This window comes from Corvus kubaryi, unplaced genomic scaffold (assembly GCF_017639235.1).
Source record: "Corvus kubaryi isolate FWS band 111438036 unplaced genomic scaffold, C.kubaryi_AGA036_p1.0 37385, whole genome shotgun sequence".
NCBI lineage: Eukaryota > Metazoa > Chordata > Aves > Passeriformes > Corvidae > Corvus > Corvus kubaryi.
In genome coordinates, this window is record NW_024581127.1 from 3,206,137 (window position 1) to 3,220,050 (window position 13,914).

Below are 13,914 nucleotides of genomic sequence, written 5' to 3' on the forward strand. Positions count from 1 at the left end.
GGAAAAAAAAGGCTTATTTCTCCAAAATTGGTTTTGTGACTTGAAAAATGTTTAATAAATGACATGCCTTTCCATTATTTCAGAATACTTAAACAAATGTGGTACAAAAATCCCAAGAGGCCTTGTTATGTGTTTAAAAATGAAAAAGGTTTACAGATCAGACCCTGCTCCCATTCAGTATCAGGTGCACCTCATTACCTTTATGGGGAATGTGCCACAGTTAGTTGTAATTTATTAACTTTTCTGGAAAGCTTTACTAAATCTAATGTTCATTAGGTGTCAGGTTTGAGAACCACAAGAGCAAGGCAGCAGTAACCTACCACAACTCTGGCCCTCATAAGCACAAAAGCATTAGTATTAATTAAACACCTCCAGACCTCCCTTTCTGCTCTGTGCTTGCTCTCGAGCTAATTGCTTCTCTCCTCCAGCACAGCTTATCATGTCTGCCCTGCTACAGAGCAGCCAACTTCATGTTTTCTAAATGGGATGAACAGCCTGCAGACAGTAGCTGATTGCTTCAGATCTTTTCAGAGTTCCTTGTAAGACAATTGAAATGTTTTGTGTAGACTAAATGATCTTCAAATTTTTCTTCATCTGAAGTTTTCACATTAGGAAATTAGCTGAATTATAAAACTCAAAATCTCTGTGGCCTTTTTAAAGCAAGTGCATCAATTACAAAGATGAATAGGAAAGTCTTGATATCAGCTGACATCACTATTGTGAAACATGAACATTTGCAGGACTTAGAAGACGGACTTATTTAATATAAAGACTAAGAAGTACTAAAGAATCTAGGCGATATGAATGACAATTATGTTTATTAAAAAAAAAATCTCGGAACTGATGGCACTGACTTGTGCTCTATTATTACTTACTTGACAATCCCACGTAAGAGGATTACTGTCTATTTTGGCATGATGTATAACAAGAATATAAAGCACATCACCAAGGGATTGTATGAAGAGGCTGCCTCGTATCATCACACCCACACATTCTCCAAGTCAAATTTCCCACATCAGAAAACCACCAGCTGTCAGTTTCCTGACACAGCTCCACACCATTTTGTTACTCAAGAAAAGTAGGGGAAAAAAGCAAAAAGGTCAAGAAGTCTTTTTAACAGGAGTGCAACCCAGACTAAATTAAGGGCAGAATTGTTGTATCATTCTTTGACCCCCTGCACATACAAATAACCATGTTGCTCCTCACACTCTGTATCCTGATTCAATAGAAAAGCAGCAGACAGCAGTCCTAAGAGCATCCAGAGACTGACAGAGTCACAAGGGTTACACTACCCCTTCTTTTCTAATGCTATGCTACTAATTCTTCTAATAGCTCCAAATAGGCCATGAAAACTGGGATAAATCCAGTGCTAGAAGAGTTGCTTTGCCCAGCGGTTGTATTTTGAAGAAATCCTAATGCTCAGACCACACAATAATTGATATGAGCATCTTATTAAACTAGACAAGGGAAATGTACTACATTCCTAATATACTACACCATTTTTTTCCTGTCAGGCACAATTCAAACAAAATGCAGCTGGCTCACAGTGTAGGATGCCTACCTGCTAATACAAACCTTATGGCTATCAAACTGTTCTACCAAAACCACTCATCAGTCCCCTCTCACTGTGTGTACCAGTTACATCTACTCCTCCTAGAGGAAAATGGTCAACCTTGACCCCCGGCAGTCAGTAAAAGATTTCAGTATGCCAACTTGGGCAAACCATGAGATGTTATTTCTCACATATCCTGAAACCGCAACACACGATCGATCCCTTCCTCAGTCTGTAATACTCAAGGTAAGTATAAACACACAATACAAATCTGAGAACCAAAACATGGAGTTTTCTTGAAAGTGTGGCACTGCATCAGACCCATGGTAAGCTCTTCTTTCTGCAGGATTTAAATTTGGAGTGTGGGGATGCAGGGGAGGATGAAGAGGGGAATAAGCATGAAAGGAAGTTAATTACAGATCTATCTGATCATACACAGCTCTCTTTCACCCTGTCCAAATACTTAAAATTTATTATTAGTTACAGAAAGGAGTAATAGCTGCTCTAATGACAGTGCAGGAACTTAAAATTATGTTAGTTCATACATTCCTCCCTTTTTATCTGGTTAATTGAATAGCTTATCCTTAGTGAAGCTGAGAAGGCATATATGAAGCTTCTGACTCACCACGTTTAAAAGCTCTTTTCAATTTCTTTCCCATTAGCTGGCCTGGGCAATATTAGTCAATCAGTTTTACCTCATTTCTCATAAAAGCCTGATCTTTTAATTATCACAAATGCATGGGGGCAGTAGCCTTAACCACTCTTTTTATTTTGCCTTTCCAGGCCACATGCATTCCTATTTGCTGTCTGTGTCCTACTTGCTTCTGAGGGTCCAAAGCTAGTGCAAATAACTATAAATTCAATAAGAACAATAAATGACCCCATCTAAGCAAAAATCAATTGCTAACAGATATTGGATAAGACAAGAAGCAAAAACTAACAAGGAAAGGTCTTTTTTTATACTTCTCCATAGGTTCAGTCACAGAGGTACTCCTAAAAGCAGAGGGCATTCTGAGAAGTGCTCACCTTCCTCCTCCCAGAGGTTCTGGAGAAGCCATAGGAGTAAACACATGGATACTACTGCCTACTTTGCTTCTGCAGTCAAAGAAATTCAAGCCAGCCAGCTCTGTCTTTGACATTATAATCACAATCTCTTTAAACTGTTCAGTCACTGAGGTCAATGACTATACAGAACTTCTACATACGAAAATAGTGCAATATCTACTTAGGAGCTATAATTTAGAGTACAGCTCTTCCTTCAAGCATCAACTCAGTCCTCAGCCATGCTTTTGAAAAATTATTTACAGCATGGCATTTTATTACAAAAATGTAGTGCTAAGTTCAGCATCTTTTTACTCTCATTGTGTAACAGGACTAATATTCCTCCAGTAACACAATGGAGGTGTGGTAACAAACTAACAGTTATTTGTCTGAGATAACCCCAAAATCCCACTTCTTTCCCTAGGTCTTCCCTAGCAGAAGAAACAGTTTTTTGAAATTCTTATTTTAGGCAAATTATATAACTTACCAGATAAATGCCTACATTGATGTGCCTCAGCACTACTATACTGCAGACTCAAAAAGCTCATGTGCTATTTTCTCCTGTGACTATAAAAATTCCCTAGGGATACCTTCACTATTTCTGTCACTAGACAGCTGTATTAAATCAAGTTGATATACACTGCCCATCATATTTACAAAAATTACATACTCTAATATTATGTAACAAATTTTTTACTTTTTTTAAACGAGAGGATTATTACTGAAGCTATTTCCACTCTAGAAGGTTATGCTCTTCATTAAATCTCTTTTTGCCTCACTGGGGTGAATTAACAAGCAGGAACACAAGTTTATATTAAAAAAATCACAAAATGAAAAAACTATTTTGCTACTATTTCTTAAATTCAAACTACTGAAATGGCAGGGACCAATGAATGGCATGAAGAGGCACTTTGGGCAAAAGCAGAAAATGCTGTTCTGTGAAGGTGTGAAGAAGAAAAAGCGTGGCAGAAGCAAAGCTTCTCTGTTCTCTGCACTGCCAAAACTCCCCAGCCTTGTTAGAGACTTTCCTGCACTCCACAGACACTTACAGCATCTTCAGCCCTTCCAGGCTCCACCTGGAACTCTCCCTGGCAGGTACCTCCTCACCAGAGTCCATTCTGGATTTGTCCCTCACTGCCTTGGACCACACAAAAGAGGCGCTGACAGTCCCACGCTGCTGACACTTAACCTCTTCTCCTTCACTCTTCCTGGGGCTTTTTCAGCTGAAAGTTCCCACCTAACCAGCACCCACAGGTTATTCTGCTCATGAACTTCACATGGGTTTGACCTCTGCACCTATGAGCTGATTTCTTAGGAACTTTTGATGGAAAAGATAGTGTTTTCAGTTGTCTTATACAAAGCAAAATCTACTGAGTCAACAGCTCAGCTGAATACAGCAATTTCTCTTCAACTACAGGGAGAGCTTAACACACAGCAATGTCAGGTAATATCTTCCAGAGTATTTCCTTCAGATAGCTGTAGATGCAAATGAGGCGTGCTTGACACATTTCGTTTAAGTAATCATAGGTTAGCAACTACCACAGCAGAGCTCACAACTATTTCCCTGTCTACTCTGGCTTGCCTACAAAAATGCGTTACTCGAAATGACTGCTGGGGAGGTCCGGTATTCAGATTTTAATCTAATCAGAGACTAAAAAAAGGAGAAGTAGGAACCAAGGTGTGATTGAAAGCACTTGGCTTCATGAGCACACCAGCACTTTTCAGTGCCTGCATGACACCTGAAGTCAACAGCTGTGAAGAAATCCAAGACAAACACCAGGATAAACTACAATTCAAGTATAAAATAGCAAATCAGAAGATATCAGAAAATACATTCAGCTAATATATGCATTATCTGAAATACTCTGACTCTAGAGGATAGCTTAATTAATACAGAAAGAAAAGGGTGCAATCACAGAGGAACCCTGCCAGGATTTAATTTTTGTCACTTTGAAGAAGTTGACTGAAAACAAGTAAATATGGAAAGTTGTCACTAATTCACAAAAGCTTGCTAAATTCAAACAACTGAAGAGCTGGTAGCTGATTTCGGGGCAGCTGGATTTTAAGAAAAATCAATGCTGAGACACTCTTGAGGATTTCGTTCTAATCCAGTAAACATCAAAGATAAAAGGTGCAGAGGGCAACCACCAGATTGAGGTCCTACTGTGCATGATGCAATGTAAGTAGTGTTAACGTCAATATAAGCAAGGAAGTAAGTGGAAACACTAAGAAAAATATCCTGACAAGCTAATGAAAAGGAAGCAAGCTGCTTAAAAGACACCTGTACTGAAAATGGGGAAGAGAATCAAAGATGAAAAGCACAGGAACATACAATTAGTGGACATGCAGTACTGCTTTGCAAACTTCATGTGACACAACTCATGTATCTGCTTGTTCAAATTACAAGGAAAAATATACATGGTTTTTTTCTGACTGTATCTCCTTCAAACTCACCACAAAATGTAATTCATACCAGAGCATGATGCTTTTCCCTGGTGTAATTAATTTGTCTTTGCTGCCAAGTAAGCTGTTTACCTACATGAGAGCTAATACTTTCTGATTAGACAATTGGGTCTAATGGCAGCAAAAAATAACAGTCGAGCTTCTGTGTCTGCACTTCCTCATTTCTCAGGTAAGAAAAAATTCCTTGTGGTAGAAAAGAAGGGAAGTGGAAAGACCCAGGTTCGTTAGCTTTCTCGTTAATGCTGTGCAGTGTCTGAATTTCTGGCCTTGTGACAGCACAACAGATGCCCAAACTCCCAACTGCTCAGCAGCAGAGCAGGACACAGCCCATACATCTCCACGCTGCCGAGCACTGATATATTTTTTCCCATCACAGGAAATGTCCTATTTTTTTCTGGGCACTTGGAAGGAGTTAAGAGTATAGATTTGGCTGACTCAGGTGCAATTAGCCTGCATGCGCACTGCAGAGCTGTCTGCTGTCATAAATTTGCTAGCTCCAGCCCATGTGCAGATTGTCCAACTGAGTTGAGGTAAAAGCATCACGGTGCCTGAATAAAAGCATGGACACGAGGAATCAGAAAGCCAACAGTTTGCTCCCTGTGCAGAGCCCACACTTCTAGGGCTTTCCCTCTTCCAACTGTACCACCTCAAAGCTTTCTGATTACAGCCCTAACAAGTCCCAGCGTCCCTGTAGCTGCTGAGGGGGTTGCAGAGACACCCCTGGACTTGGAGCTGAAATTCTGACAGCTCTGGTGACGATTCACAGGATGACAGGTGACCAGCTTGCCCTGCCCTCAGAGTCCATGTGGCACTGCCCCATCCATCAGCAGCCAAGTCAGAGCTAGCGCTTACTTTGACCCTTCCAGTCTAGAGCAGCAGCAACCGCCAGAGGGGACCAGCTGAAGTATGTGCCATTTTTGCATGGTAGCTTCTCAACTGTTTTCAAAACTCTACACAAATAAATAGGAAAGGCATGTAAAAACAACAAAAAAGGAAAACAGAGTTCATTCTTCACAAGAAACAAGGATAAAAAAAAAATCGTAGGATTAAAAAGAGAGCGTGAGAGTTTAATATGATTACTTTTCTGTTCTTTTAAAAACCATGGATAAATTCCACTCATTTACTTTCCTCTAAAAACTCTGAATCTTTAGATGCTGGCCTTCAGGATGAAACAGAAGGCTGAGACTCATTTATATAATTGCCTGTATTTCCTGTACAACCAAGACAGAAACCCATGTATCTTTGAATGACAGTAGAGAGAAATCCAGTCTCCTTTCTTTTGACTGCATAAGCACTTTCACAGCAATTAAGTCCTCCCAGGTGAGGCGGCCACTGAATGAAAGTTAAGGGAAAATGGATGAAACACAAAGCATCTCTAATCCACCTGCAACAGGAGTAGTTACAGTGATCCTTTAGAAAACAGTCGGGGCATCCAGCAGACAGCTAAAGTTTCCAGCCCCCAGGTAATCAGACACTAGATCCCAAGCCTTCAGTTCCTGGCAAAAGCTACGAACAAGCTGTTACTTAAAGGCCACTTTCATGTCTAGGTTTCCAAGCTGCTCCGGGACCACAGCAGGTGGAGACACTTGTCTGCACAAACCAGCCCTGCAGCAGAGCTTGACAGGGAAGGGAGCCACTCTCCAAGAAAACATTATTCCCAAGTTCAAGCGGGTGAAAAGGGCACTGTCAACCTCAGAAACAAAATGCTAACCATTTTGACAAATGCTAAGCAAGGGAAACAACTGGACCTGGGAATTCAGTGAGTTTCAGAACCCTGGATCCAATCCAGTTTTTGTCCTTTAATATGAAGAGAAAGAGACAATCAGGGAAGCATGTGCCTAAGTCTCTTCTTGCTCTTAAGAAGGGCAAAGTGCATTTTGCCAGTTACTGGAAGTGATGCTTTGTCAATACAGCTGCTTGTGAACAATGCCATGGCTCATGGCAAGGACACAACTGGAGAGATGCAGAAAGCATCCCTAAGGGACATGACACTGGCAGAGCAAGTGAAGATCTACCACTCACAACACTAAATCCTGCAGGCAGAAAACTTCAGAGCAAAGGCTGCCCCCCACTCTTCACTGAACTCACTGTATGAACACATTGCTTAAACGGACAAAAAAACCCCAACCAACCAGCTTCTCTAAATGCTTAAGAAAATTGTATCTAGGATCACAGTACGAAAAAGAAGTATCAGTCCACCTATGGAGTAGGAAACTAAAGCGGAGAAGAAAAGTAAGATCTTTCTAGCTCCTCGGTTATACGAAAGGACAATAAAACAGCACAGTGCTACTGTAAGTAATTATTAGGAACTATGCAGGAACTGTGCCTGCTGCCTGATCAGCATTTTAACCAAAAAAAAAGATGCTACAGAGTGCCAGAGAAGCACAATATTGCACCATCTGAGTGTTAAATCTTCTGTGTGAGAAAGCATTATAATCCATATGCACAAATAGAGCTGCAGTCACTTCACCTGCATCCCAAGATGCTCCCTACCCCCAGCCGAGCACAGCCTTCTGCTAGTGCTGCCCAGCTGAGTGTTCAAACAAAACAAGCATGTGTTCCACAGAATCATGGAATCACAGAATATGCTGAGCTGGAAGGGACCCACAAGGATCATCAAGTCCAGCTTGTAGCCCTGCACAGGACCATCCCCAAGAGTCACACCATGTGCCCGAGAGCATCATCCAAACACTTCTTGAACTCTGTCAAGATGGTGCTGTGACCACTTCCCTGGGGAGCCTTGTTCCAGCACCCAATCACCCTCTGGGAGACAACTTTTCTTCTAATATCCAACCTAAACCTCCTCTGACACAATTTCAGGCCATACCCTCAGGTCCTGTCACTGGTCACCACAGAGAAGAGAGCAGTGCCTGCCCTTCCTCTTCCCCTCACAAGAAAGTTGTAACTGCAGTGTTTCCCCTCAGCCTCCTCCTCACAGACACAGTGACCTCAACTACTCCTCATACGACTTCCCCTCAAGGCCCTTCACCATTTTCACTGCCCTCCTTTGGACACTCTCTAATAGCACCCAAAACTGCACACGATGTTCAAGGTGAGGCCACCCTAGTGCAGAGCAGAGGGGAAAATCCCCTCCCTTGCCCAGCTGTGCCTGATGCACCCTAGGTTTGTACAAAAACAAACTGCTGATAGATCAAGTCTTAATGCTTGCCTGTGGATAAAACAAGATGTGGCCTTCTCTCAGATAAAGTAAAATCATGTATCTGAGAAATAAGCTTGGCACACTTCCCCTTTACAAGGAATATAGAGCAAGCAATAAAAAATACTGGTGAACACGCCCTTTGGCTTCAATTTTTGATTCATAAAATCCTGCCTCCTCACAGGCATGCTGCAAAAATAAATGTACTATTTCTGTAGGGTTTACCAACTGTAGGGATCAATGCTGAGAAAACCCTGTAAGAAACTAACTTTTTTGGATATCAGGAAGCAGGAAGCATATTCCAAAGGTAAACCAAAAGTGGTCATAAGCTGAATGGTGAGAATAAAATTAAATGCTGGTCAGCTGTTTCCCTGCTGCTTGATGGTCCCTCCTGCTCAGCTAGAAAGTTGATCCTGTCTCAGAAAACCTCAATAACCTTGTAGCATCCACATAGAGGACCTGCTGCCCTCGGGAGGCTCCAGTTCCTGTCTCCCAGGGACATTTGTAACCCCAGAAACAGCCAGACCAAAATGGGTCAAAGTGGCACAAAAATCCAATGCTTCCTGTGCCAACATCCAAGCAGCAGCATGTAACAGAGATCTAGCTTGTTTGGCAACTGCTGTGGAACCCAGCAAGTAGAGGTGGCGGGTTTCTGATGGAGTGTGTGAAGCTACTCCTCCTGCCCTCTCCTTCCAAGTGAGATGCGGATATAGGGGTAGATTTAACTAGAAATACAACAAATACAATCATCATACATACATATATAAAGACTTTGAGGAAGTCTGTAACAAAAACATGAGGGGTACACAGAACATCAGTCTGTAAAATGCTGGAATAAGGAGGTGTTTTCCAAACAGAACGTAGTCACAGAATTATACCACAGTAACTGTTTACCTAATAATAGAAACAGCAACCCACAAACAATCCTCATGAAAACAAAGCAAGAGTTCAAAATATTTTTGAAACTTGTCTAAATATTTATTCTTTTTCCAGGTTATGAAATGATTTTATTTCCCTGGCTTTCAGCAATTATCTGTACCAAGCCCATTTGCACAGGTTTATCCAATTTTTCAGCCATTATCTCATAAAACCTTTATGAATTTTGTGATTACAGTTTGTTCCAAAACCTAGGAACAGTCTGCATGAAATTAAACTGAGACACTTTTCTCATATCATATCCTAACCAGCCTATAGTATTCTGGAAAATGAAATAAAATATCCTTAGCACAATGACTGATTTGTCCACTAGTCATTTTGGGGGGTACTGGTAGAAGCCATTCCTGAATGTTAGAATATTTCATTAATGCAGTGTTTCTGTTAAACCTAATACTGCCTCTCTACGTGTGAATTTTTAGGGTAAATTCCTTTTTTATTACAATATCCAATTGCAAAAGAAGAAAAATATTTAAAAATTATTCAGGTACTGTAATGCCACTACTAAAACTTCTAAGTGCCACACTTAATTTTGAAGAACTGCTTTTAAAAGTCCTGATACAATCATATGGCAAACTCACATTCAAGACAAACTGTTGGATCCCTAAAAAAACCCCACAGTGTTTAGAAAAATCACAGTGTTTTAAGTGCTAGAATTTGACAAGTAGCAGAAACACCACCAAGTGTACAAAACAAGACTCATGAAGTCCAATTCAGCTTCAAACTGAATTGCAATTAATTTAATTGGATAAATACTTGAAAGAAGAACCTGCACACATCAGGCAGCTGACAACAGACATGTCACAGTACAGCTGAGCACAGAAGAGAGAGACTTTGGAGGAGACAAAGACCACTTAGTGACTGCCCAGTTTTTATATAGTGTGCAACTTCCCTTTTGGATTATCTGTGATTAAGGGAACCAGTTCTTACATTTCCTAGGCACCTGTTACAATCAGGATTTGTTTCCAAGCCTGATGTCACACATTTCTCAAAGTTAGCATCAAGGGCATCAAAGTGTTGTCAAGTTTAAGGGACGGGAGGACCCGGAGGTGGCATTGCTTCACAAGGAAGGAACATCCCACAGAAGAGCTCACACACTGCTATGCAGGCAGCCCAAATACACATCCCTGCTTGGCACCTTTGTCCTACTAAAAACGACACAGCACCTTGTAAACTGGCACCATGCCATTCTGACAGATGGACTTATGTGTAGGCAGCCAAGAGACTATGTATAAGCATCAAATATGCTTTTTGAGAGGAGGACTTCCAGCCAGGAATGTTAAAACAGCTGTCCACATTGAGCTTGCATGCCTACACTTAAGAGGATATGCTATCGCCACTAGAGCCCTGAGCTGGATTAACTTGAAAAATAAGTAAGATAGCTTCCACAGCCACATAAGGTGAGTTTTTGCAGAATCAGGATTAGTGATACTCAGGGGGGCTTTACTGACCTACTGTTAGTGGGCACACTTGCAGGGTCAAAAAGCTCACCAGTTCTGCAGCCCAGTGAACTTTTTATCAGGTGCAAGCCTATATATTTATTTTCCTTTGGGAGAAAAACATAGAATGCAATACCAGCATGATTATGAACAAACAGGTTAGTGTCCTTCCATTTTGTGTTAGAGGATACTTTATTAATTACTATCCACACTCAAACACATGTCTGTGTGACTGGGATTTCTGTCACTGGGCTTTCCTCTCTTTTTAAAACCTCAACCGCCATGGCCCACTCTGAGACTTTTTGTTAGCTCATGCCTACACACAAACATACATCTTACATTTTGACATCACTTGCATAGTTTTCCCCAGTAATAGAATCACACCAGCTGGAGAACGAGGCATTACATAATACAGGATGTAAGGTGGCAGGCCTGCAGAGCCATGCCCAGGCCACTTCTATTCCATCCCTGCACCTGGCTGGGCTGTGTGCTGCCCACAAATCCCTCTCCTCAAGGACATGCAACATTCCAAACCATTGAGAAGATCCAACAAAAACATGTTTGCTCACATCAACGTGCCAGTGTTCTTTTTCCCCCAAAACCTCAGACTCTACTGCTGCCCCTCAAAAAGTCATAGGCCTAAGTCTAAAGTAAGGCAAATACTCAAACATTAGGAAGTAAAAAGCTTCCTCAGACATCCACACTATTTAAAAAAGATAATGCCAGGATTTCCAACACCAGACAACATTGCTTCTAGCCCTGAGCAGCTTCAAGACTGAATGGAGGTGATGGTATGTTTTATTCAATGTTTAAACACACTTTGTGTTCATTTTAATTCTCCCTGTGGTCACAATCAAATCACAGGCATACATTTTTCACGTACACTGTAGCTGCGTGTACTCATCTTTGTTCTTATGAATCACTAGAAATGAGCTTCAACTCTACAAGCGTCCTCCCAGTACAGATCAAAGCTGCCTTCGGTGCCTGGCGGGCACAGGGTCACATGGAGTCTACCCAGCTGCTGGTGCCTTTTACCTTCGTTAACTTTGCAGCAATTAAAGTTACCTGAGTCACTTCATTACAATTTCCTGTGCTAGAAGCCCGTCAGTGGTAGGCATCATTTCTCCTGCACAGTGAGGATTTCCCCCCATTGACCTTGCCTTCCCCTTTGTTGAAGAAAGATTTCCTCCTCTCACACCGTTCACCTCTTTTACCCTTCATTCTTCACCTACAGCATTTCCATTTCCTTCTTTTTTCCGTGTTTTTGAGGACTGTGAGATCACCTACTTGCAAAAGTTCCAAACTACAATTTAGTAACCTCAGTAACGAGCTGTTTTGTTTTTTTATACTACCAATAAAGTCGGTGCTAGGTTAATCTTAATTTCCACACCACTTAACCTTTCTCAGATGGGAGAAGAGAGGGAAAAAACACTGTCAAATACTTCATCATGCAGATTAGCAATGCAGTGAATACTTCTCCCTCCTTCCAAAAACTGCCCCAGGCTTTTTCAAGACACTGTGCACAGACTGTGTATGGCTTTAAAACGGTTCAGGGAACAGTCAAATTGCCAAAGAACAGGTCAAAAGGAATAAAAACGCTGATCCGGATCACTACTTTTGCTTAGTAAAGTAGTTATGCACACATCCCACAAGTGTATTACTTTCATAAATGTGTGTTTTACATGCAATTATTATCTCCATGGCTATTGTAAAGCCAAAGTAAATTGAACTGCAAATGGTAATGCTGAGTATCCAAAACCCCTTAGCAGCTCTCTCAGCCCCCTAAGTGCCTCTTGTTATATGAAAACAATTTGAAGGGGTACATGAGGTTCATTTCTCACAGAAGCTTGTAAGGTGCTAATGCAAAGTCAGAGAGCAGCCAATCTTCTTATACATTACACAAACTATCATGATCAAACTCCAATAAAGTTTAGTACCCAGTTATCTGAGACACTTCTTCCTCCCACCACCGCACAACTATCAGAAAGACTTGTCTGTACCTGCTGAAAAACGTGTGCCAAATTAGACTCTCATTTCGTTGTGCTCCTTGAGCTACCCTAACCAAACTCAACCCTAAAGGTTTTCCATGCTGGTTTATCGATGGGTTTTTAACTCTAAGATGCCAGATGATGTATCAGTGCCAGTCAAAATTCATTGCTAGTTAAAGGCAAATGAATGCTGGAAAAGTAAAATGAAGCATGCCAAAAATCTCTTGAAGTGCTTATCGAACATTAACATTACAGAGACTTTACTCTAAAGGCACACTAACCAGAACTTAGAAATATAAAGCTTCTGAGTTTTGAAAGGGCACGGCAAATTTTAACACTGCTTTCTGAAAAAGTCACCGGCTACTGCCAAGTGCTGAAAAGCACTAGAGAAGACGGCTTTTTCTGCTGTTCTATTCCCTGTGCAGGAGAGTGTGAGTACAACCGCTTTTAGGCACACTGTATTAGCCTCACCTGTTACTACTGTTCACCATGCCACAAAATATTTTAAAACAGGAAAGAATGGCAATTTTACTTCAAAAAGTCATTTGAAAAGGAAAACTTAGCACAGATGTTGTTCAGCAGGACCAAGGCAGAGAAGTACCTGTAACTGGCCCCTCAGAGAGATTGGGGTTCAGCATTCAAAGTACCCAGGTACTTAAGTTGCCTTACCTAGGTACAGCGAGGCGTTTTCTTTCTTGACATTGTCATCTAAGTAGGTTGGTCCCAAGGTATAGATGGGTGTCGAGCCCATGCCAATGAGGATTTGGGAACAAATGAATAAAGCTACATAGAGAGAGTGGTCATTTCCACCGGTGTCCTTGATGCAGGCCGACGAGTCCCACTGCTCTTTGGCAGTGCCATTGCCGGCCACGCACAAGCCCTCGTTACTGACGGAGGAGTTCAGTTCCTGGATCTGGTACGGCGGAGAGATGAAGTGAGGTAAGGAGAAGAGCGCAGCGCCCAGGGCGATGAAAAGCCCCCCTACGGCCAGCCAGAGCGGCCTCCGCCCGCGACCCCCGAAGTAGCTGATGAAGACCACCACCACCAGGCTCCCGATGTCGAAGCAGCTGACCAGCAGCCCCGACTCCGAGCTCTTCAGACTGTATCTCCGCTCGATGGTGGTGATGACGCTGCTCAGGTAGCCGGAGACCATGAGGGACTGGATGAAGGTCAGGAAGCACATGCACACCAGGAAGAAGCGCGAGTCCGCCAGCACTGTCCGCAGGCACGCTCTGCCCGGGGGGCCCGCCAGCAGCAGCGCCGGCGGCGGCGGTGGCAGCAGCAGCGGGGGGCCCAGGGATACCCCTCGGCCGGGCGCCGCCGGCTGGCCGCCCTCCGTCC

At 42.3% G+C, this 13,914-nt stretch overlaps 1 protein-coding gene across 1 annotated transcript in view; it reads right to left on the reverse strand.

Moving 5' to 3' along the window:
• The window catches only part of SLCO5A1 (solute carrier organic anion transporter family member 5A1), a gene marked incomplete at its 5' end in the record, with an annotated part of 75,191 nt that extends 61,279 nt beyond the window's left edge, over window positions 1–13,912 (reverse strand). Inside the window, one exon of the mRNA XM_042036159.1 lies at window positions 13,243–13,912. Within this exon, the coding sequence (XP_041892093.1) occupies window positions 13,243–13,912 (670 nt within the window). The remainder of the gene's footprint in view (window positions 1–13,242) is intronic.
• Window positions 13,913–13,914: the final 2 nt, after the last annotated feature.